The sequence below is a fragment of the Chiloscyllium plagiosum genome, chromosome 40 (genome assembly GCF_004010195.1).
Source record: "Chiloscyllium plagiosum isolate BGI_BamShark_2017 chromosome 40, ASM401019v2, whole genome shotgun sequence".
In the NCBI taxonomy this organism is placed as follows: domain Eukaryota; kingdom Metazoa; phylum Chordata; class Chondrichthyes; order Orectolobiformes; family Hemiscylliidae; genus Chiloscyllium; species Chiloscyllium plagiosum.
Window position 1 is genome coordinate 2820929 of NC_057749.1, and position 24173 is coordinate 2845101.

The 24173-nt window shown below is 41.6% G+C and overlaps 1 protein-coding gene and 1 non-coding gene across 2 annotated transcripts in view; both read left to right on the plus strand.

The window, feature by feature from the left end:
- Positions 1–24173, plus strand: part of LOC122542423 (fibrillin-1-like) — a 598619-nt gene that overhangs the window by 318838 nt on the left and 255608 nt on the right. Inside the window, exons 19-21 of the mRNA XM_043680114.1 lie at positions 4970–5095; positions 20744–20863; positions 23617–23754. Coding sequence (XP_043536049.1) covers positions 4970–5095; positions 20744–20863; positions 23617–23754 — 384 coding nt within the window. The remainder of the gene's footprint in view (positions 1–4969; positions 5096–20743; positions 20864–23616; positions 23755–24173) is intronic.
- On the plus strand, positions 19017–19132 carry LOC122542667. The gene has a single exon (XR_006309853.1). It is a non-coding gene; the product is annotated as a small nucleolar RNA U6-53/MBII-28 (small nucleolar RNA).

Here is a 24173-nt window from a genome sequence, read left to right on the forward strand (position 1 = left end):
CCAAACCCCCCAGCTTTTATATATATATATATAAATATATATATATATATATACACACACACACATACATACATATATATATATATATATATACATACATACATATATATATATATACACACACATATACATACATCCCTCATATATACATAAAATAATAAAAGAAAGCAACCCCAAGGGGGGGGAGAAAATCAAATCCCTCTCCCCACCCCCCCATGATAATATTAAATAGTAAGGTGGGAGAAAAAAAAAGGGGGGATATAAACCAAAGTTGGGGGAACGGCAAACCAACATCCATTATGTCTTACAGTTTATCTAAGAGAGTCCAAGAATTCCTTAGCCTTTTCTGGCGATCCGAAGTTATATACGGATCCTTCTAGGTTAAAGCGTAACGTCGCTGGGTAGCGTAAGGAGTACTGAATATTTAAGTCCCTTAAACGCTTCTTCGCCTCGTCGAATGCCTTCCTCTTTCGAACCAGAGCCATGGAAAAGTCCTGAAATAGTATGATCTTGGATCCTTTATCGATCATAGCTTGGGGGTCTTTTTCGAGATTTCTAGAGGCTTCAAGGAGTATCTGCCTCTCCCTATAGCTCTGCAGCCGGAACAGGACCGGGCGTGGGCGCTGGTTCGAGCCGGGCCCGCGTATTGCGACCCGGTAGGCCCATTCTACCCTTACCTGGCCTGATCCAGCTTCCAGATTTAAAAGTTGTGGCAGCCACTGCTCCAAGAATGCTGTAAGCTGGCCTTCCTCTTCCCGTTCGGGAAGGCCCAGCAAACGATTATCGAGGTCGTCAATGTAATTCTCTAAGGTCCGGACTCGCTGTTCGAGAGTCTGGACCTGATCCACGGCCGATTAAGCTGCACTTTCGGAGGTCGCGGCCTTTAACTCTGCCCCTCCGACTCGGCACTCAATTTCTTGGATGTCTCGGTCGTGCTTCTGCAGCGCGGCCGAGAGTGAGTCCCATCGATTTCGGGACTCCTCGATGAAAGCGTCGATCTTCGCGTCCAGCTTGGAGATCATCTCCACAAGGCTTGTTACTGTAGGTAAGTCCCCCCGGGCCGGCTGTGGACGCCTCAGCTGCAGCTGGAGAGGGTGGGGGAGGGGTTCCTGCTTGTTGAGAGCTGCGGGCTCCCTTCCCTTTAGTCATTTTAATTAAAGATTCGATTGTTTAAGTTTAATATTAAACAACTAATTAAATTAAACAACTATTATAAATGATTTGGTGAGTGTGGTGGGGGTGGGTGACCCACTTTACCCAAGTCTTGGGAGGAGCACTGTAGATTCAGACTTGCTGGGTCGCCGCCATCTTGGATCCCCCCCCTGCTTGGTATCTTAGTATCAAAATTATTTGTCTGTGTTGCCCTTGTCAGACTATAGGTCTTGATTGAATCCATGTACCCCCCCCCAGTCCCCGTTTGGTTTCACTGGAGGATCTACATTTGACATGAGCTCCTCAGCCTGGCAGATGCAAAAGAAAAGCTGCAATCAAATGAAACTGCCATATATTGTCTGCATTGATCTCACCAAGATATTTAACCCGTTTTAACAGCATCATGTCTGCCCAAGTAGATGCTACTACCATGGGATCATCTCTGGACCCAACTCTTGCTGATACTTTCATTGGCTACAATATGAAGTGTGAACTTGATTACTGGCTGCTAATCTCTAGCTACTTGCATTCTTCCATTGCATTATTTGCATGAATCTACAGCTGAATCAAATTATTTCTTCGCATAGCTTAATAAACACCATCCTGTACTCAAATTTTACTGTTAAAATGCAGCAATTCTTAATATGTTAATTGTGAAATCTGTCATAGTCATTGTAATGTACAGAACAGAAAAAGGCCCTTCAGTCCATTCAGTCTTGCCAGTCTAAAGCAGTCACCTAACTATTCTATTCTAGTACTTGGCCAATAGCTTTATATTAGAGTGGCGCTGGAAAAGCACAGCAGTTCAGGCAGCATCCGAGGAGCAGTAAAATCAATGTTTCTGCAAAAGTCCTGATGAAGGGCTTTTGCCCGAAACGTCGATTTTACTGCTCCTCGGATATTGCGTAAACTGCTGTGCTTTTCCAGCACCACTCTAATCTCGACTCTGGTTTCCAGCATCTGCAGTCATTGTTTTTACCCAATAGCTTTATATGCCTTGGCATTGCAAGTGCAGAACTAAATATTTCTTAAATATAATGAGGGTTTCAGCCCTGACTACCCTTTCAAGCAGTGAGTTCCAGATTCCCACCGCCCTCTGTGTGAGAAAACTTTCCTCACATCCCCTCTAAACCACTTACTCCTTATCGTAAATCTATAACCCTGGTCGTTGATTCCTCCACCAAGTGGGAAATGTCATTTCCTGTCCAATGTATTCTGTGCCACCGCCATCCCCCTACCAACCCCCCCCCCCCCCCCCCCTCATAATTTGATACAACTTAATCATGTCCCCCCCTTAGTCTCCTCTGCTCCAAGGACAAGCACCACTGTCTCTCCTATCTCTCCTCATAAGTAAACATTTCCAACCCAGGCAACATCCTGGAAAATCTCCTCTGCATCCTCTTCAGTGTATTAACATCCCGTCTCTAATGTGGATTCCAGAACTGCACACAACACTCTCGCTGTGGCCTAACCAGACTCATTGACTCTGTTGCCTAACTGACTGTCAGAAAAGGGCAACTTCATGGTAATGATCTCTGGCTGGCTACTCTGCTAAAATGATTGTACAAGAGACATTCTTGAATATGGCAATCTTTCAGAAAACTATGGTGTTTCAGGAAATAGTCTGCAACACAACATGTAAAGACAAGACGTTGTTTCAGTAAGAATTATGCACTGGTTGTGCAGATAAGGTCAAATAAATATTTCATTTGTGTTAAGTATCTTCCCACCTGTTACTGGCTCAGTGTGATGTATGCTTAAAGGAATTGGCTCGCTACTGACCCTGTCTTAGTTGTGGATATTGATGTCCTCCACTTGAGTACATTCAATGTCATTGCGGCTCTCAATATTTTTTTCATGTGTTGTTCAATGTGCATTACTTATTGATAGTCTGAGAGAAATCAATAGATCTCAACAAGTAAGAGATTTCAAGTTTAACCTGGTGCCACAAGACTTCATGGGATCCAGAATCACTCATGGTCAGGACCACTCCTTTCTGACAGTATATCACAGAGCTCCCACAGATCTCTTTGATTTGTTTTGTTGTTAGATACGCTCAGGGATAATGAGAGAGGACAAAAACAAAAATGCAAGAATTGCACAGCAAATCAGGCAGCAAAAATTAACCTGAAACCTAAACTTACATCTTTCTCTGCACAGATGCAGCTCAGGTATTGTTAAAGTCAGAGCTAAAGTTTCAGGTTGATGACATTTCCACAAATGTTGTCTGACTTGCTGAGCTTATATTTTGCGACATTTTTTGTTTTTGTTTCAGATTTCCAAAATTCACAATGCTTTCCTTTTGTAAGATAATAGAGGAGCCTGGCTTGTTGGCTGAAATGTCTAAGTGTGTTCTGATTTCTGTTCTAAAATCTGTTTCTGATTTCCAGCATCCACAATTCTTTGGGTTTTTGTAATATATATATGTTGTTTGACTGGTCAATGGAACAGCTGTTCAGTATTTTGTATGTATTGCATATCCCCAAAATTTAATGAGGAAATATTCACAAGTCTGGTTGTCCCTTGTCGTTTCCAGTGTTAGACACAACAACGATTGTCTCACTTCATTTTTGCATTGCAGATTGATACAACTGAGAGTCATGTTAGGCCTTTTCAGAGTGCGACTGAGCTTCATCCATATTTCTGTGATTTAGAGTCATATAGGACAGACTGGGATGATGCTGTAGATGTTCTTCCCTAAAAAATGTTCGTGAACAAGGTCGTTTTTGAAGACTATCTAGTAGCTTCTTAAGTACTGTTCCATGTTTAAGTTTCTTTTATTCCAGATTTATTTAGTTACTATGTGTCATAGGAATTGAATTGTCTCTGGATCATTGGTCTGTGAGTCTGGATTATTTGTCCAGTTACAAAATCACTATGTTACACAACCAAACTCCAAAAACAAATGTCAGTGAAACGATTGATAAAATATACTCTTAATGTTTCTACTTTCACTGAGATTCACAAATGTTGTGTTAAATCCACACATCACAGTGATTTGTTCACAAGTAGTCCATGTTTAAAAATCTTCGTATCATTATAAAGCAACATCTCTATGCACATCACAAGCATGTTCAACTTCACATCTAAATTTAAAAACATTGATTTCAGGTTGTGATATCTAACCATTCTTTTCAAACACCACTCTAATAATGTTGTGATATGTCCTGAAACCCTGAGAATCATGAATGCTAAAATTATTTATCTCTTGTGGCAAGATGATGGACCGGGTCATCTGCTCCCACGATACTCTTGACTACTCACTCAGAAGCTGGTGATGTAGACTTCCCTTAAACCATACAATTAGGAAATGTTTACTCGCTATTCACCATTTTATTGAGATAGTGAGACTGAGAGTGGAATCAAACCTGTGTAATTCTTTTGTAGAAGCATAAGCACCATCTCATTGCTTGAAGATAAGTTTGTCTTTCACATATTGGCACGGTGGCACAGTGGTTAGCACTGCTGCTTCACAGCACCAGAGACCTGGGTTCAATTCCTACTTCAGGCAACTGTCTGTGTGGAGTTTGCACGTTCTCCTCGTGTCTGCGTGGGTTTCCTCCGGGTGCTCTGGTTTTCTTCCACAGTCCAAAAATGTGCAGGTCAGGTGAATTGGCCGTAGTGTTAGGTGTAGGGGAATGGGTCTGGGTGGATTGCTCTTCGAAGCGTGGACTTGTTGGGCCAAAGGCCTGTTTCCACACTGTAAGCAATCTAATCTAATCATATTGTGAAATTAATCTCCTGCTGAGTTTTAAATAATAAAATGAATGTTTGTTTGTTATTTTAATGCTTACTAAGAATGTTTCTTTATTTTCAGATATCGATGAATGTTTTATTAATAGTCTGTTATGTGACAATGGTCTCTGCAGAAACACACCTGGGAGTTTTACTTGTTCCTGCCCGAAGGGATATGTATTTAAACCTGAATCTGAAACATGTGAAGGTAAAAGCTTCAGTCTACACAAGTGTCCCTCTAGGGGCTTTTTAACTTGCCTGTTTTTATATAAGATTTGTGGAGAATAGTTCTGTATGTGTCATGTTGGATACATGTGAAGGATGAAGTTAACAGTTACATCTGACAACATGATTAATTTTAGCCCTAATGAGCAATCTCTGTGCTAAATTATACATTGTGTCAGATTCTCAATTTGTGCGCTGTTGTATAATTCGGTGTCATGCAATAGGACCAGCAGGTTATTCCAAAGGATACAGTTCTGTGCTCACCATTATTGATACTAGCTTTTCATTTCAGAATTTGAAAATTCTAACTGCTATGATGAGATGTGAAAATGTGCTTGTATCAATAGTTCATGCAGTAGTTTCAAAGACAGTAGACTTCTGTGAAAGTGGAAAATACAATCCCTATAGCTCAGGATTGTGATTGATTAGTTCAATTTTATATCTTCCTGTTTCCTTAGGCCCTGAGAACACATGTGCCAGTAAGAGTAGGGGACTAAAAATGCCAGGGTATTGCAAGTTTTTGGTGAATGCAACCAATCTGGCTACACTAAATATGGATCATTTGGTCAATTTTCTTTTATGTAGAAGAAAATCTTAAATTGCGTGGCTAATAAGAACATACCACAGAGATAATTTAAGAATTGGAATAGGGCCTCTGTTATTTTCCCCCTCAACTCCTCCCACAGCAGCTTGGGATGTAAATCAACCAAACCTGGGGATTTGTCCACTTTTAAACCCTCTAAAGCCTCCAATGCTTCCTCGCTTCTGATATAAAACTGCTGAAGAACATCACAGTTAATCTTCTTGAATTTGGTACTTACATGCTCCTGCTCTGGAGTAAAGACAGATGTGAAGTACTTGTTTAACATTCTACCAAAGTCCTCCAGCTTCATGCATAGATTTCTTCCTTGGTCCCTAATTCTTCTTCCACTATTCTTCCACTGATTATTCTCTTCCCCTTGGTATACTTGAAGAATATCTTGGAATGCACCCTAATCTTGCCATCCAATCTTCTTCATAGCCCTTCTTTAAAACATAGAACAGTACAGCACAGTACAGGCCCTTCAGCCCTCAATTTATGCCGGCCTTCTATCATACTCGAAGATCAGACTAAACAACAGATCCTTCATTGTACTAACTTCCATGTGCCTGTCCAAGAGTCACTTAAGTGTCCCTAATGTATCTGACTCTACTACCACTGCTGGCAGAGAATTTCACGCTCCCACCACTCTCTGAGTAAAGAACCTACTTCTGACATCTCCCTGAAACCTTCTTCCAATTACCTTAAAATTATACCCTCTTGTGATAGACATTTCCACCATGAGAAAACATCTCTGGCTATCCACTCTATCTATGCCTCTCAACATCTTGTAAACCTCTATCAAGTCACCTCTCAGCCTTCTTCGCTCCAATGAGAAAAGCCCTAGCTCCCTCAACCTTTCTTCTTAATTCATGCCCTCCTGTCCAGGCAGCATCCTGGAAAATCTCCTCTGCACCGTCTCTAAAGCTTCCACATCTTTCCTATAGTGAGGCAATCAGAACGGAACACAATATTCCAAGTGTTGTCTAACCATGGAGCTGCAGCATAACCTCACGGCTCTTAAACTCACTACTAATGAAAGCCAGCACACCACACGCATTCTTAAAAACCCTATCAACCTGTGTGGCAACTTTGAGGGATCCATAGGCATGGACCCCACGATTCCTCCGTTCCTCCACACTGCCAAGAATCCTGCCTTTAACCCTATATTCTGTATTCAAATTCGACCTTCCAAAGTGAATGACTTCACACTTTTCCAGGTTGTACTCCATGTGCCACTTCTCAGCCCACTTCTGCATCCTGTCAATGTCCCATTGCAACCTACAACAACCCTCCACACTATCCACAACTCCATCAACGTTGTGTCATCGGCAAACTTACTAACCTACCCTTCCACTTGCTCATCCAAGTCATTTATTTCTTTGCTTTCTTAATTGCTTTCTTGAGCTCTGCATTTTCCATCCCTTAGGTCCTATATATTGTTTTGCTCCCTTTGTACCTATTATCCATCTCTCTTTTTTATCCAGTTCTGAATATTCCTAGACATCCTGGTTTCTCTGGGCTTGTACTCTTATATTTCAGCCTAAAGGGAACATATCAAAGGGACTCTTCCCAGTACCTTTGTGTACACTTCCTACTGTTCTGCTGTAGATTAATCCTCAAGAGTTGTTCCTGTCTGCCTTATTTTACTAAAGTTTGCCTTACCCCAAACCAAAGCCCTCTTTTTATAGACCATATTTCTCCTTTTCCATAACCGACTTAAGACGCATTGTATTGTGGTCACTATCACTAAAATGCCCCCACTGTCACCTCAAATACCTGTCTGGCTACATGCCCCAGAATTAGGTCCAGCACTGAACCATTCCTTGTATGGCCACCTCCATATTGATATAAAAAGCTTTCCTGTATATATTTTGAGAAATCTACAACCAAACCTTTTGTATTGAAGTAACTGAAATCCACTAATATAATTAATCTATTATTATGTTTACACTCCTTAGTGAATTGATCCATATTTGCTGCTCAATTCCCCACTGACTTTTTGGGAGCCTATAATGCACTTATAATAGTGTGACTGCCCCCTTTTTATTCCTTAGATCTACCCACAAAGCCTCATTTGATGACATTCCAAGATATCATTCCTCCTTATCGCAATAACTGACTCCCTAACTAATCACAGAATCATAGAGAGCTACAGCACAGAAATGGGCCCTTCACCCCACCACATACTCACCTGTCAAAAATAAACCCATTTTCCAGCAGCTGAGCCATAGCCTTGTATTTAGCATTACAAGTGGCACATTTGAATACTTCTTATATGTTTGAAGGTTTCTGCCTGTAATAATGCAACATCAACTCCACTTTTGCACCCTTCCCTGTCCTGCCTGAAGATTGGAATCTTCAATTTGCAGTCTTGTCTCTTCCTCAATCACATCTCTGTGATGGAAACAACATCACAATTCCACATGTCAATTCACAAACTTAGCTTGTCTGTTTTACCTTTAATATTCCTGTCAATAAAGTAGATGCCATCCAGACTGGCCTTACTCCCTTGAGATATAAAATAGCTGAACTCGCTGTTCTTTTCTAATCTGCCATGTCACTGTTGAACTAATTCTTCTGTCCCCGCCACTGCTGAACTAATTTAAAATCCTCCCTGCAGCACTAGGAAACTCTCCCGCAACAATGTTAGTCCCATTTTGGTTCAGGTGCAGACAGTTCCATTTGTAAAGGTCCAACCTTCCCCAGAAACGCTTCCCAGTGATCTGGGAATCTAAAAGCCTCCCTCCTGCACCAACTCTTAAGCCACGCATTCATCTGCTTTATTCTCCTATTTCTGTGTTTGGTAGCACATGGTACTGGGAGTAATCCTGAAATTACACCCTTCAAGGTCCTGCATTTTAATTTACTGCCTAGCTCCCTGAACTCTTGATGCAAGACCTCTTCCCTGATTCTATCTATATCGTCAGTATCAGAGTGTACAACAACCTCTAACTTATCACCCTCCCCTTTCAGGATACCCTACAGTCACTCAGTGATATCCTTTACCCTGCTGCCAGGCAAACAACACAACATCTTGGAGTCGCAACGGTGACTGCAGAAACGCCTCTAATATCCCCTAACTAATGAATCCCCTGTTGAACTATTGCTCTTTCTTTCTTCTTCCTCCCTCCTGTACATTCAGACTGCTTGTGATGTAAGAAGTCTGGCTGTGACTGCACTCCGTTGAGGTACAGTGGCACCCTCAGCTTCCAGAACAAAAAGGTGATTTGTGAGTGGGACTACAGGGGTCTCCTGCAGTATGTCTGTTTCTCTGTGACTGCCTGGTGGTCACCCATTTACTTCTTTTCTCCAGTCCTTTGAGTTGCAGTGTGACCATCTCTCTTAACGTGCTGTCCATGTACCTCTCAGCCTTACAGACGTGGCACAGAACCTTCAGTCACCACACGAGCTCTGAAACCTAGACCTCAAGTTTGTGTAGTTGGGGGCACTTCCTGCACACATAGTCATCTGGACACTGGTAGGGTCCATGACTCCCTATGTATAGCAGATCACATATTCCGCTCTGCTGCCTTTCACTGCTTTGATTTAAACTTTGTTTGTCTTACTCTCTATCTTTATCCCTCAGTAATTTTACACTTTTTAAATAACTGTTATTTAGGATGAGTTACTAGTGATAGCTCCCTTACCAGCAAATAACTCACTACTTCCCTGTGATGTCACCCTGATTATTTCCCCGAGTTCAGAATGAATGAATTTGTCCTCAGCTGCAGCTCTATGCCCATCTTCCACCAGCTTCCCAGGACTAAGGCCTGAATCCTCTGGATTTCTTTAACATTCTTCTGTTGATCCCTTTCTTCTTTCAAAAATGTCAGATTTCAGGGTTCCCAGTGGGCATACAGGTTATTCCCAGCTGTGATACGAAGGTAGAACATTTTATATCACCTTTTCATGATTCCAGGTATCCTTACTTTTTAAGTTCTTTCATGGAACTGAGTATACCAGCAAGGCCAACATTAATGTTCATCCTGAATTGCCCTTGAGAAGGAGAACCACTGTAGTCCTTGAGGTGTAGATACATCTAACGTACTGTAAGGAATGGAGTTTCAATATTTTGACCCGGCAACAGTCAAGAAATGAAAGAATATTTCCACATCACGATGTTGTGTGGCTTGGAAGAGAATTTCAGCTTGCGATTCTCCCATACATCTTCAGGGCCTCTCCGGTTAAGTGGTAGAGAGTTTGACCACAAGACCCTCCTACTAATGGAAACATCTTCTTCACTTCCACTCTACCCAAGCCTCTCAGTATTCTGCAAGTTTCAATGAAATCCCCTATTGTTCTTCTAAACTCTTGAGTGTAAACCCAAAGTCCTGAACCACTCCTCATATAACAAGCCCTTCATTCCCTTGATCCCTCCAATGCCAGCATAACCTTCCTTAGATACACGGCCCAAGCTGCTCACAATATTTCAAATTGTGGTCTGACCAAATCTTTATACAGCCTTATCAGTATATCCCTGCCTTGTATTCCAGTCCTCTCGGAATGAGTACCAATATTGCAGTTGCCTTCCTAACTGCCAACTGAATCTGTATGTTAACCTGAAGAGATTCCTAAATTAGGACTTTCAAGTCCCTTTGTGCTTCAGAATTCCGAAGCCTTTCTCCATGCAAAAAGTAGTCTACGCCTCTATTTTTCCCACCAAAGTGCACAACCTCACACTTTCCAACATTGCATTCCCTCTATCACTTCATTGCCTACTCGCCTGTCCAAGTATTTCTGCAGCCTTCCTGCTTCCACAATACTACATTTCCCTCCACGTATCTTTGCATTACCTGAAAACGTAGCAATAATGCCATCAATCCCTTCATCCAGATCATTAATGTATAACATGTATAGTTGTAGTCCCAACATGGACCCCTGCAGAATTCCACTAGTCACTGGCTGCCATCCTGAAAAAGACATGCCTACTCTGTCTTCTGTCAGTCAGCCAATTCTCTAACCATGTCAGTACCTTCCCCCAAACATCATGGGCTCTTATTTAGCAACCTCCTCATCCAATTTCATCCTTAACAATGAACTCAAATCTTACCAATGACTGAGGTCAGACTGATTGACTTTTAATTTCCCATCTTCTCCCTCCTTTCCTTTTTAAACAGTGGTGCCATTACATTAGCCATTTTCCAGTTCTCTGGAATCCTCTTTGAACAGAGCATTACAGCGCAGTACAGGCCCTTTGGCCTTCGATGTTGCGCCTACCTGTGGAACCAATCTGAAGCCCATCCACCCTATTTCCATTTTCATCTATATGTTTATCCAATGACCATTTAAATGCCCTTAAAGTTGGCGAGTCTACTACTGTTGCAGGCAGTGCGTTCTACGCCCCTACTACTCTCTGACTAAAGAAACTACCTCTGACATCTGTCCTTTGTCTATCACCCCTCAATTTAAAGCTATGGCCCAACACGCTAAGCCTCACTATCCGAGGAAAAAGGCTCTCACTATCCACCCTATCTAACCCTCTGATTATCTTATATGTCTCAATTAAGTCACCTCTCAACTTTCTTCTCTCTAACAAAAACAGCCTCAAATCATTCACCTTTCTTCATGAGACCTTCCCTCCATAACAGGCAATATCCTGGTAAATCTCCTCTGCACCCTTTCCAAAGCTTCCACATCCTTCCTATAATGCAGTGACCAGACCTGTACGCAATACTCCAAGTGTGGCCACACCCTAGAGTTTTGTATAGCTGTAGCATGACCTCATGGCTCCAGACTCAATCCCTCTACCACTAAAAGCTAATGCATTGTATGCCTTCTTAACAACCCTATCAACCTGGGTGGCAACTTTCAGGGATCTGTGTACATGAACACCAAGATCTCTCTGCTCATCTACACTACCAAGATCTTAGCCCAGTACTCTTTATTCCTGTTGCTCCTTCCAAAGTGAATCACCTCACACTTTTCCACATTAATCTCCATTTGCCACCTGTCAGCCCAGCTCTGCAACTTACCTACATCCCTCTGTAACCTGCAACATCCTTCAGCACTATCCACAACTCCACTGACCTTAGTGCAATCCACAAATTTACTAACCCATCCTTCTACAGCCTCATCTAGGTCATTTATAAAAATGATAAACAGTAGTAGCCCCAAAACAGATCCTTACAGTACACCACTGGTAACTGAACTCCAGGATGAACATTTACCATCAACCACCACCCTCTGTCTTCTTTCAGCTAGTCAATTTCTGATCCAAACCACGAAATCACCCTCAATCCCATGTCTCCGTATTTTATGCAATAGCCTACCATGGGGAACCTTATCAAATGCCTTACTGAAATCCATATACACCACATCAACTGCTTTACACTTATCCACCTGTATGGTCGCCATCTCATAGAACTCAATCAGGTTTATACGGCACGACCTACCCTTCGCAAAACCGTGTTGACTATCCCTAATCAAATTATTCCTCTCGGGATGATTATAAATCCTATCTCTTATAACCTTTTCCAACACCTTACCCACAACCAAAATAAGGCTCACTGGTCTATATTTACCAGGGTTGTCTCTGCTCCCCTTCTTGAACAAGGGGACAACATTTGCTATCCTTCAGTCTTCTGGGACTACTTCTGTAGACATTGATGACATAAAAATCAAAGCCAAAGGCTCTGCAATCTCCTCCCTGGCTTCCCAAAGAATCATAGGATAAATCCCATCCAGCTCAGGGGACTTATCTATTTTCACACTTTCCAGAATTGCTCACAGCTCTTCCTTGTGAACCTCAATTCCATCTAATCTAGTAGCCTGTATTTCAGTATTCTCCTTGACAACATTGTCTTTCACTCCAGTGATTGCTGAAAAGTCACCAACAATACATCCACAATCTCCTCCAACATACTGGGGTGCATTTCATTGGTCTGGGTGGATTATCTTCCTTCAGATCTTTCAGTTTCCTGGCACTTCTTCAGTGATGGCCACTATAATCATATGCTCTTGAGGTTCTAGTATGGTGCTGGTGTCTTCCACTCTGACGACTGACGCAAAGTACCCATTCTGTTTCTCCTTCATTTCTTTGTTCCCCATTACTACTTCTCCAGTCTCATTTTGCAGCAGTCCAGTGTCCATCGTTGTTTCTCTCTTATTTTTAATGAAAAACGGCTCTTACAATCTTGTTTTGTATAACTAGCTAACTTACCCTCATATTCCATCTTCTCCTATTATTACTTGTTTTAGTTGTCCTCTTCTAGTTTTTAAAAGTTTCCCACTAATCTTAACCACATTGTATGCTTTTTCTTTTGCCTCCACACTCTCCCTGACTTCCCTTGTCAGCCATGGTTGCCTCATCCTCCCCTTAGTATGTTTCATCTTCCTTGGGATGTATTCCTGCTGTGACTCCAGAATTACTCCCAGAAAGATGGTTTCCCCATCTTTCCTGCTAGGCTACCCTTTCAATCAGTTCTGGCCAACTTCTTCTTTGTAGTTAGCTTTACTCAATTATAATATTGTTACAGCTGATTCAATCATCTTCCCTTCAAATTGCAGGGTGAATTCTATCATATTGTGGTCACTACCTCCTTGGGGTTCCTTCACCTTAAGTTCTGGAATCAAGTCATTGCACATCTCCAAATCCAGCTCTAGTGGGCTCCACCACATATTTTAAAAAAAATTTCATAGACATTCCATGAATTCCTTTACTTGGGATCCACTACCAATCTGATTTTCCTAGTCCACCAGCATATTGAAGTCCCTCATGCTTATTGTATTAGAACCTGTCTTACATGCCTTTTCTATCTTCTGATTTATTTTCTGCCCTGTACATAACTGCCATCAGGATCTTTTCTCCCTTTGAGGTTCCTTAGCTCTACCCACACAGATTCTATGCCTTCTGACCTATATCATTTCTTGCTATTGATTTAATTTAATTTCTCACTAACAAGACAACCTTACCCTTCTGCCCATCTGCCTAACTCTTATATCCTTGGATATTTAGTTCTGAGGTGTCCTTGCAACCATACCTACCAATTTTAATCTGCATTGCCAGCTCATTCACCTTGTCACGTATACCAAGTGCATTTAAGTACAACACACTCTGTTCTGCATTTACCACCCCTTTTCTCATAGTTACCTGCTGTGCCTGATATTAGATTCCTGATCCTTTCCATACTGTCTGTCCTATTACTTGTTCTAGAAACTTGAAAACTTCTCCCCAGCCTTCCCTTCCTTAAACAAGCTTAAAGTCCTCGTGACCACCCTATTTAGCCTTTCCACTAGGATCTTGGGTCGAAAAGTGTGGCGCTGGAAAAGCACAGCAGCTCAGGCAGCATCTGAGGCGCAGGAGAATCAATGTTTTGGGCATAAGCCCTTCATTAGGAATGCTGGGGGTATGGAGAAGGGGTTTGAGAGTTAAATAAGACGGTGGGGGTGGGGCTGGGGAAGGTAGCTGGGAAGGCGATAGGTAGATTGAGGTGATAGGTGATAGGTCAGAGGGATGGCTGGAGCAGATAGGTAGGAAGGAAGAGGGCTGCAGGAAACCAGCACCCACACCTCCCCCCTCACTTCCATCCAAGATCCCAAAGGATCCTTCCACATCCAGCAGAGATTTTCCTGCAACTCCAAACACTTCATCTACTGTGTCTATTGCTCTCGACGTGGTTTCGTCTACATTCGCGAGACAGCACGCCAACTCATGGAATGTTTCAGAGAACATCCCTGGGACATACATACCAAACAATCCCACAGTCTTGTGGTTGACCACTTCAACTCCCCTTCTCACTCCACCAAGGACATGCAAGTCTTGGGCCTCCTCCACCTCTAAATCCAAGCCACCCGACGCCTGGAGGAAGAAAGCCTCATCTTCCACCTTGAACCTCCAACCACACGACATCAATGTCAATTTCACCAGTTTCCTCATCTCCCCTTCCCCATCTCATCACAATCCAATCCTCCAAATCAGCACCGCTGTCTTGAACTGTCCTATCTGTCCACCATCCATCCCACAACTATGCAAAGCTCTTGATGTAACTCACAAAGGATGCTATCTAACCCCCTAATTGTATAATCCCCTAGCACTATCATTTTCCTTTGTGCTGCCTTCACTTGAATGGCTTCCTGGACCATGATGCAGTGGTCGCTTTGACCATCTTCCCTGCAGACTCTTTCCTCATCCACACAGTGAGTAAGTACCTCATACCTGTTGGACAAGGTCAAGAGCTGAGGCTCGTCCATTGCTATGTTTAGGATCCCTCTACCTGCCTCACTTGTCACACCCTCCTATCCTGACCAGTGGTCAAATTTGAAATATTTCAGCTACAGAATGTGACTGCCTGGAAGACAGTATCAAAGTAGCTCTCCCCCTCCCAGATATGCAGCAGTGTCTGAAGCACCGATTCCAGCTCATCAACTCTGAGCTGACGTTCCTTGAGCTGGAGACACACACTGCAGATATGCTCACTGTGGCTCACAGTATGGTCCACCAGCTCCCACATCACACAAGAACAACACATCACCAGTACTGCCATTTCTACTGTCATTAATTTGGTTTTATTTATTGTTAAAAAGAATTATTTTTGGCCAATCCCTAAGTTATTATATCCCCTTCTGAATCTACTACAGGTTATTCTGGTTTATCGCACGCTTAATTAATGCGATTTCGCTATAACATGATTGATGAATTGGGGGCACATTTTCTAAAGTGTTTTAAAACGTGTTAGCTGTAACGCAATTACATCGCCAACACTTCAAGCTCTGTTTCTAAAGCACAAGAAAGCAACCATTGCATTATAGAAGAACCACCTGTACTATTTAGGGCTAATTTGGAAGGTACGATTAGAGGAAGTAACATGAATGTTGCATTGCATCTTATAAATTTGTTATGTTTTGCCAATCAAGCAAGAGACTTTGTCCATAAGACACAGGAACAGAAATTAGGCCATTCAGCCCATTGAGTCTGCTCCCCCATTCAGTCATGGCTGATATATTTCTCAACCCCATTCTTCTGCTTTCTCCCATAACCCTTGATCCCATTGATACTCAAGAACTTATCTATCTCAGTCTTAAATGACCTGGCCTCCACAGCCTTCTGTGACAATGAATTCCATAGTGTCACCACTCTCTGGCTGAAGAAGTTTCTCCTTATCTCCATTCTAAAAGGGCATCTCTTTACTCTAAGGCTGTGCCCTCAGGTTCAAGTCTCTCCGACCAATGGGAATATCTTCCCAACATCTACTGTGTCCAGGCCATTCAGTATTCTGGATGTTTCAATTAGATCTCCCCTCATCCTTCTAAATCCCATTGAGTACAAACCCAAAGTCCACAAATGTTCCTCATATGTTAAGCCTTTCATTCCTGGGACCATTCTCGTGAACCTCCTCTGAACATGCTCCAGAGCCAATACATCCTTCCTGAAATATGGGGCGAATAACTGATCACAGTACTCCAAATGTGGCCTGGCTCAAGCCTTCTAGAGCCTCAGAAGTACATCCTTGCTTTTATATTCAAGTCCTCTCAAAATAAATGCCATCATTGCATTTGCTTTCCTAACAATTGACTCAACCTAAACCCGGACTAGAACTCCTAAGTCTCTTTACACATCAGACTTTTGGATTTTCTCCCCACATAGAAAATAGTCCATCCCTATATTCTTCCTGCCAAAGTACATGACCTCACACTTTCCCATGTTGTATCCCATCTGCCCCTTCTTTGCCCACTTTCCTAACCTGTCCAAATCCTTCTACAGCCTCCCCGCCTCTTCAATGCAACTTGTCCCTCTACCTTTCTTTGTATAATCTGCAAACTTAGCCAGAACGCCCTCAGTTCCTTCATCTAGATCGTTAACATATAAAGTGAAAAATTGTGGTCTCCACACTGAGCCTTGTGGAAATCCCCACTTGTCAGCAACTGCCATCCTAAGAAGGATCCTTTTCTCCCAAATCTCTGCTTTCTGCCAGACAGATGGTCCTAGATTGTTTGAGTGTTTTGGTGAAATACTCATGCAAGCAAGTGGAGAATATTGCATCACATTTCTGACATAGTCATGGAAAAGTCATGACAGTCCTGGAGGAGACCACTTGGCCCATTTCATCTGCAGTGTTTCTCTACAGAGTAGACAGAGTAATGCAGTTTGTTCCTTTACTTGCTCTATGTCCAAATCCTCAGAAGTTTGTTCTTTTTAATTGCCCATTACATTTCCTTTTGAAATCACTGATCATCTCTGATTTATTGGTTGTGCATTCCAGATCATTACCATAACAAAATCCTTTGTCAAATTCCCACCATTTTAACTTTATGATAATGACTTCACTAGAAAAAATAGTTTATTTGTAACTACCCTATTAACTCCCTTTAAAATTTCAAAGATCATGATCAGATTACCCCTGAATCCTCTAATGTCAAACTAAACATGTATTCAGTATTGATCCCTTTAAGCCCTGGTATCACTTTGAGGAATCTTGTACAAATATCACGAGCAGGTTCTGGAAGCCTGGGATCAGGGCTTCCCGAACTGTAATGCTTCCCAATATCCACAAACAGGACTGCCCAGACAGACCCATTATTTCTGCCTGCCTCTGCCCAATTGAATCATAACTTTCTATCTTGACTCAGTCTTTCCTCCCCGGTTCAGTCCTTGCCCATTTACGTTGCAGTTCATTTCACACTTTACACCGGTTTCAAAATTCCAGTTTGTGGGCATCAGCCACCTCCTCTTTACTGTAGATGTGCAATCCCATTACTTGTCTGTCACCCTCCAGGATGATCTCGGGGCTGTCCGCTTCTTCCTGGAGCAGAGGCCTGAACTGTCCCCATCCACTGCCAGCCCCCCTTGCCTAGCCAGCTCATCCTCACCCTGAACAACTTCTCTTTTAACTCCTCTCATTTTCTTCAGGTCAGAGGGGCGGCAATGGTTACCTGCATGGCCCCAGTTATGCCTGTCTCTATGTGTGGTATCTATTCCAACCTGCACCTACAGCTCTTTTTCCGGTATATGAATGATGTCGTCAATGCTGCTTCCCTCCTTCTTCCAGAATTGGAAATATTTTTCGATTTCACTTCCAATTTCCACGCCGTCCTCACTTTCACCTGGTCCATCTCTGACTACTTCCTTCCCTTCCTCGACATCTCTGTTTCCAATGCCAGGGATAAGCTGGCCACTAATATCCAGTACAATCCCACCGGCTCCCATAGCTACGTTGTCTATACATCCTTACACCCTGCTTCCCGTAAAGACTCCATTTCATTCTCCCCAGTACCTCTGTTTCTGTTTTAGGACATCCTTAATCCTGACACTAGAAAAACAGCATAGGCTAGATTCACACTCCCTGCAGCAGAATCTCCTGTCTGTGCCTTTGACAGGAGAGTCTCCAATAACAATTATTCTTTTAAATTTTGTCAAAACTCCGTCTAACGTAACATTTGTTCTTAGTGCCCAAGACTGCCTTTTCTGTTTTTCCCTGAGAGACTAACCTTTTCAACAGTACACAAAACTGAATATCTGTTTGAGAGAGGAATAGCCACAGGAGACTTCTGAACTACCTTCTTAGCTGTCCTGACAGTCATCCACCTATCTGAGTGATCATGCTGCTACCATAGCTTATTCTAGGTTCTATACTAGCACCTTTTATATGAAACAAACTACCTGTCCTTACTCAAAGAATTAAGATTAAACACACAAAAAATAAGAATTTTTAAAAAAAAATCAAATATGAATCTTAAATTAAAGCAACCACTTAACCAAACAATAGAATTTTAAAAAGACTGCTCTTCAAGTGGTCCAGCAGCCAGCTTTCAACCTTCTGAAACAAAAAATAACTACTCGAGAGCTGTCCAAAAGCTCCATAAACACAAATCCATTTTAATAAAAACTCACCTCTCTTCTACGTCTATAATTATAGAGAAAAAAAATGAGTTGTCCACGTGTAAGTCTCTCCAAAAAATCTGTTAATAGAACTTTTTACTCCCGTACTGAAATCCTCCACTGAATGAAGTCCAATGTACCATTTGCTTTCAGAACTGTTTGATGCACCTGTACGTCAGTTTTCAGTGGCTCATGAACAAGGACATTCAGGTCTCTTTAGACATTAACAATTTCCCAATCTCTTACTATTTACAAAATCTGTGTGCTTTTCCACGTGATATTCCTTCAGCCACATTCTTGCTCCTTTATGTAAGCTATCCAAGTCCACTCCAAGCCTTCTTGCATCATCTTTGCACGTAATTCCCATTGTGTTAACCAAGTTGCAGACATTGGTCCCCGTGTTCAAAGCAAAAGTAAACTTTCCCAGTTTGCTGAACAGGAAGAGTCCTGTTCCTCAGCAGTTTGTCACACACAGACAGGGTGTAGGAGGTCCTATGTCCACCTATTCGTCAATGAATTGCCATTGCTAATACCAATACAACAGACTGTGTCCCTTGACCTAACTCTGGATGTAAATAAGTTAACTTCACCTTTTGGACATGGTGTGTGGAGACCTGAGATGATGTGTCCCTGTCACCACTTGACCAGTGCTTAAAGTCAGGGAGTTTGGTTACACTATGACTGGATAAGCTGTGATTGGCATCCTAAGGGGGAGATTGAGCACAGACATCTAAAGTCAAGAGAGTTGCAGAAAAGATGATGGTGAGAGACTGTTTCCAGTGGCAGGAGGGTTGGTTACTTGACACAATTAGAATACTTGGCAAAAGACAACTTTTGCATAAGCTGTGGTTGTTAGATAAGGGCTTAAGGTTGTCAGTGGACTCTCATATTCTGTATATATCCCTCTAAGGTCTCTGTGTCGTCCTCATTACTTGTCTTTCCACGTATTATTGTTTTGTCCACAAATCTGACAACAGTGTATTCATTTCTTTTGTCCAAGCAATTAATATATATTTTGCTAATTGTGGCCCCAACACTGATCTCAGTGGCACTCCACTAATTGCACAATGGCCTCCGAAAAAAACAACCCTCCCCCCCATCCCAACACTGTATCTGCTATTAGTTAGCTGATATACTGCCCTCTCAACGTCAAGGACACTTATCTTCTAAAGTAGCCTAAAGTGTTTTACCTATTGAACTTTCCTCCACTGACTGCATTTTCGCTAAAGAAATTAGCCTGCCTTAATCTGGAAATATGACAACTGTTCTCAGTCTAAAGTCCCATATGCAATTTCCAGGAGAACTTTCAAAAGGGAATTGGAGAAATATTGGTAGGGGGAAGAGAGACTTCTGGCTTATAGGAACAGAATGTGAAGTAGGATTGACAAATACTCTTGAAACAGGGTTAACACAGGCCCTGTGGGATAAATAGCCTCCATCTGCACATACCTTGCTGTTCACATCTCAGTCCATCAAACTTCCCAGCCATGTGGAGATGAGACAATGCAGAAAATGCAGTCAGTGGAGGATAGTTCAAAAGTTTAACACTGCTTGTATTCCTGTAAACTGACATGTATACCTTTGCTGCTGAAAAATGTTATGAGACTTTTTTTTATCTAGATGATTGTCTATTTACATGATATAATTTCTCTATACTTGCAAAGGGACAATCCTAATACTTGCAAATGTCTAGATTCATAAATCTATCTGCCTTTATTTCATAATCTTCAATACTCTAACAATAGTCTAACAAACTATTAATCTTTGTCTTTCAATTTTACAAATTGTTTTTATTCATTCATAGGATGAGGACATCATTGGCTCTGCTAGCGTTGATGTCTCAACATTTTTTTGAGGGAAAGTTTCAAATTTCAATTACACTTTTATACAAATGGCCAGTTTCTAATTTCCTGTTTAGTTCTGGAGGGGAAATATTTTTGATCTAAGTACCCAAGCAAGTTCTTTAATTGCCTTAAACACATCAGTTACATCAGCACCTAATCTTCTGTACTCAGTAGAATGCAAAACTAGCATATGCAACTGAGAGCTGATGCCAAAGTATTGAGCACACATATAATTTATAAACTAACATATTCATAGCCAAGTAGCATCACTGTTAAAATAACAAAGAACTACATTTGAAAATACAATTTCACTCCAAGTTTGACAAAACAATCTACAGATTCTGCACTGTGGCTCAGCAGCTGGATAACATGCATCTATTTTATTTCCAGATGTAAATGAATGCGAGACCAATCCTTGCATTAATGGAGATTGTAAGAACGTACCCGGCAGCTATTCTTGTCAATGTTTTCCAGGAAGTACTCTTGACACATCAAGAACTCGGTGCATAGGTATGTCCATTTAAATTTATTTTAAACATATGAAAAAGGCTCTCCCATTTCGACATGTCACTTAACCATTAAAATAACAACTGCATTTTGAGTGCAAAGAAGCTCTAACAAACTACTTTTTGTGGAAGAAAAAGCAGTATGGATCTACCTATCAAAAAACAAATTAATGATTATATGCAGTCCCATATGCAATCCATCCATCCTTACCTGAGGAAGGATGTTCTTTCTATAGAGGGAGTGCAGCAAAGGTTTACCAATTTGTTTCCTGGAATGGCAGATAAAAACCAAAAGAACTGTGGATGCTATAAATCAGAAAGAAAAACAGAATTGGCTGGAAAAGGTCAGCAGGTCTGGCAGCATCTGTGAAGAAAAATCAGAGTTAACATTTCGGGTCTGGTGACTTTTCTGCTTTTGTTGCTAGAATGGCAGGACTGACATGAAGAACGATTGAGCTGGTTAGGATTATATTCACTGGAGATCAGACAAACGAGAGGGGATCTTCTAGAAACCTATAGAATTCTAATTGAACTAGGCAGATTAGTTTGATGGTGGGGCAATCCAAAACCAGGGGTCTTGTGTAGGGTAAGGGGCAAACCCTTTAAGACTGAGATGAGAAGAAATGTCTTCACCCAGTGGGTGGTAAGCCTGTGCAACTTACTATCCCAGAAATGTTAGGTTGAGGCCAAAATATTGTGTTTTCAGTAAAGAGATAGATATAGCTGTTGTAGCTAAAGATATCAAGAGATATGATGGGAGGGTGGGATCCAGGTATTGAGCTCAATGTTCAACTATGATCATTATATATAGCGAAGCTGTTTTGAGGGGTCAAATGGCCTACTCCGAATCCTATCTTTTACGTTCCTCATTCTCTTGAGTGTTATTTAGTTACACTTGCTAATTCATTGCCTTGGTAGCACCAGAAAACTGATGTTACCAAAAATAAACATTTATGTGTATTCTTTCAAAACTGACAAATGCCACTAATCTACTGTGGATGAGAAATATAACTGGCAAATACGGTGTTTTTATTGCACAAGAAATGTCATTTTGACAATGTGAAAATGAATTTGAAATAATATATTTATTAGTTTCTTTGAGGTGATAATAGAAAAAAATGTTAATAAAAGCCGTAAAGTTTAAATTGAATGTCTGGCTGCTGAAATTCCCATGCTTAGTGTGTAATAGAAGCATGGGAACTTTAGATTAGATTAGATTAGATTAGATTACTTACAGTGTGGAAACAGGCCCTTCGGCCCAACAAGTCCACACCGACCCGCCGAAGCGTAACCCACCCATACCCCTACATTTACCTCTTTACCTAACACTACGGGCAATTTAGCATGGCCAATTCACCTGACTTGCAGATCTTTGGACTGTGGGAGGAAACCGGAGCCCCCGGAGGAAACCCACGCAGACACGGGGAGAACGTGCAAACTCCACACAGTCAGTCGCCTGAGTCGGGAAGTGAACCCGGGTCTCTGGCGCTGCGAGGCAGTAGTGCTAACCACTGTGCCCACCGTGCCGCCCACCATGGTGTGATGAATTAGAAATAGCCGTTGCCAGCCTCTTAAACCATTGTAACCTATGTGATGCAGATGTTCCCAATGCTATTAGGTTCATAGAATCCCTACAGTGTGGAAACAGGCCATTCGGCCCAACAAGTCCACACTGACTCGCCGAAGAGCATCCCACCCAGACTCTTCCTTCCTGCCCTATCCTTATAACCCTGCATTTCCCATAGCTAAACCACCTAGTCTACACATCCCTGGACACTTTGGGACAATTTAGCATGGCCAGTCCACCTAACCTGCACATCTTTGGACTGTCAGAGGAAACCAGAGCACCCTAAGAAAACCCACACAGTCACGGAGAATGTGCAAACTCCACACAGGCAGTCACCCGAGGCTGGAATTGAACCCAGGTCCCTGGCTCTGTGAGGCAGCAGTGCTGACCACTGAGCCACCATGCTGCCAGTATTTCAGGATTCTCTTGGAACGATGATACATTTCAAAGTTGGCGTGAACCAACTAAGTATCAATCTAATACTTAAGCCATTATTTTTAAGAAAGAAGAAAAACATTGGAAACCTAAACACAGTCTAACAATATTATTTTTAATTTAAAGACTATAAATATTCACCAATCTATTTACCAATTGCCTTCTTTCCCCACACTTGGGTTTTACTGATATCACTCTCTAACTGTCGGTCGGCCTTTCTGGATCCATGCCTTTCATTCTCTTCCACTCAACTCTCGCTCTGGAGAGTTTATTTCTTACAGTAAACCTCACTTAAGGCACCTTTGGATCAAATTTCTACTGTGAACCAAATTTCCAACTGTATTGTCAGTAACTCATCAGGCTTCTTCTCACTCGGCTATAGTCCCACAGTGCATGAAATACTGTATTTGAGATGACCCTTTTGACTTATATATAAAATAATGAAAATCCCTTCTATGCCGTAAAGCTAGTGCTACACTATACTGTGGTTCATTCAAAAGGCTTACAGTCTTTACACTGATTCTTTACCTATTCTAAACAAAGAAAAGCAGGTTTTGAACTTGGAATATATGAAACTGTGTTTATTGTAATTCATGTGTTAGTTCATGCGTACAAGTGTAAGACAGTTGACATGCCTGCTGTTTTTTCTATTAATGTACTTTTTTTAATTCAGGGAATTTAAGATTATTCTAGTTACTAGAAACAAATTCTGCCAAGCAGTGTTTTCATCTAGAGTATGTTTATTTTTCTTACAGAAACAGTTAAGGGTACATGCTGGTTGCAACACATTGGTGGACAATGCGAAATAAACATCAATGGTGCCACACTGAAATCAGAATGCTGCTCAACATTGGGTGCTGCTTGGGGAAGTCCATGTATTCCTTGTAAAATAGGTAATCATTCCTATTAGATGCCACCGTATTAAAACAGCTTACTTTGCACTGAGCTTACTTAACTCACTTGTTTGTTAATAATGCCACTACTAAAATTTTAAACTTTCTTTTTGCGAATATATACTGTGTACTGTCACAGACATTGTTAAAGTATAGTTAATTAATTTTAACCCGAGTACTAGCCAGCACGTCAGGGGAAGATAGCGAGCAGACAAGTTACACTTCACATAGAAATGGAAGAAAATTAATAAGATCAATGAAGCAATAAATAAGGTACATGCATATTGATCTGTGCTTGGATTTGCAGAAGGAATTTGATACAGTACACGTCTAAGGTATTGCACAAAAAGAAAGTTTGTAGTGTATCGCATAACATATGAGCATGGATAGAAATTGGCTAAAAACATAAGAGTATGCAT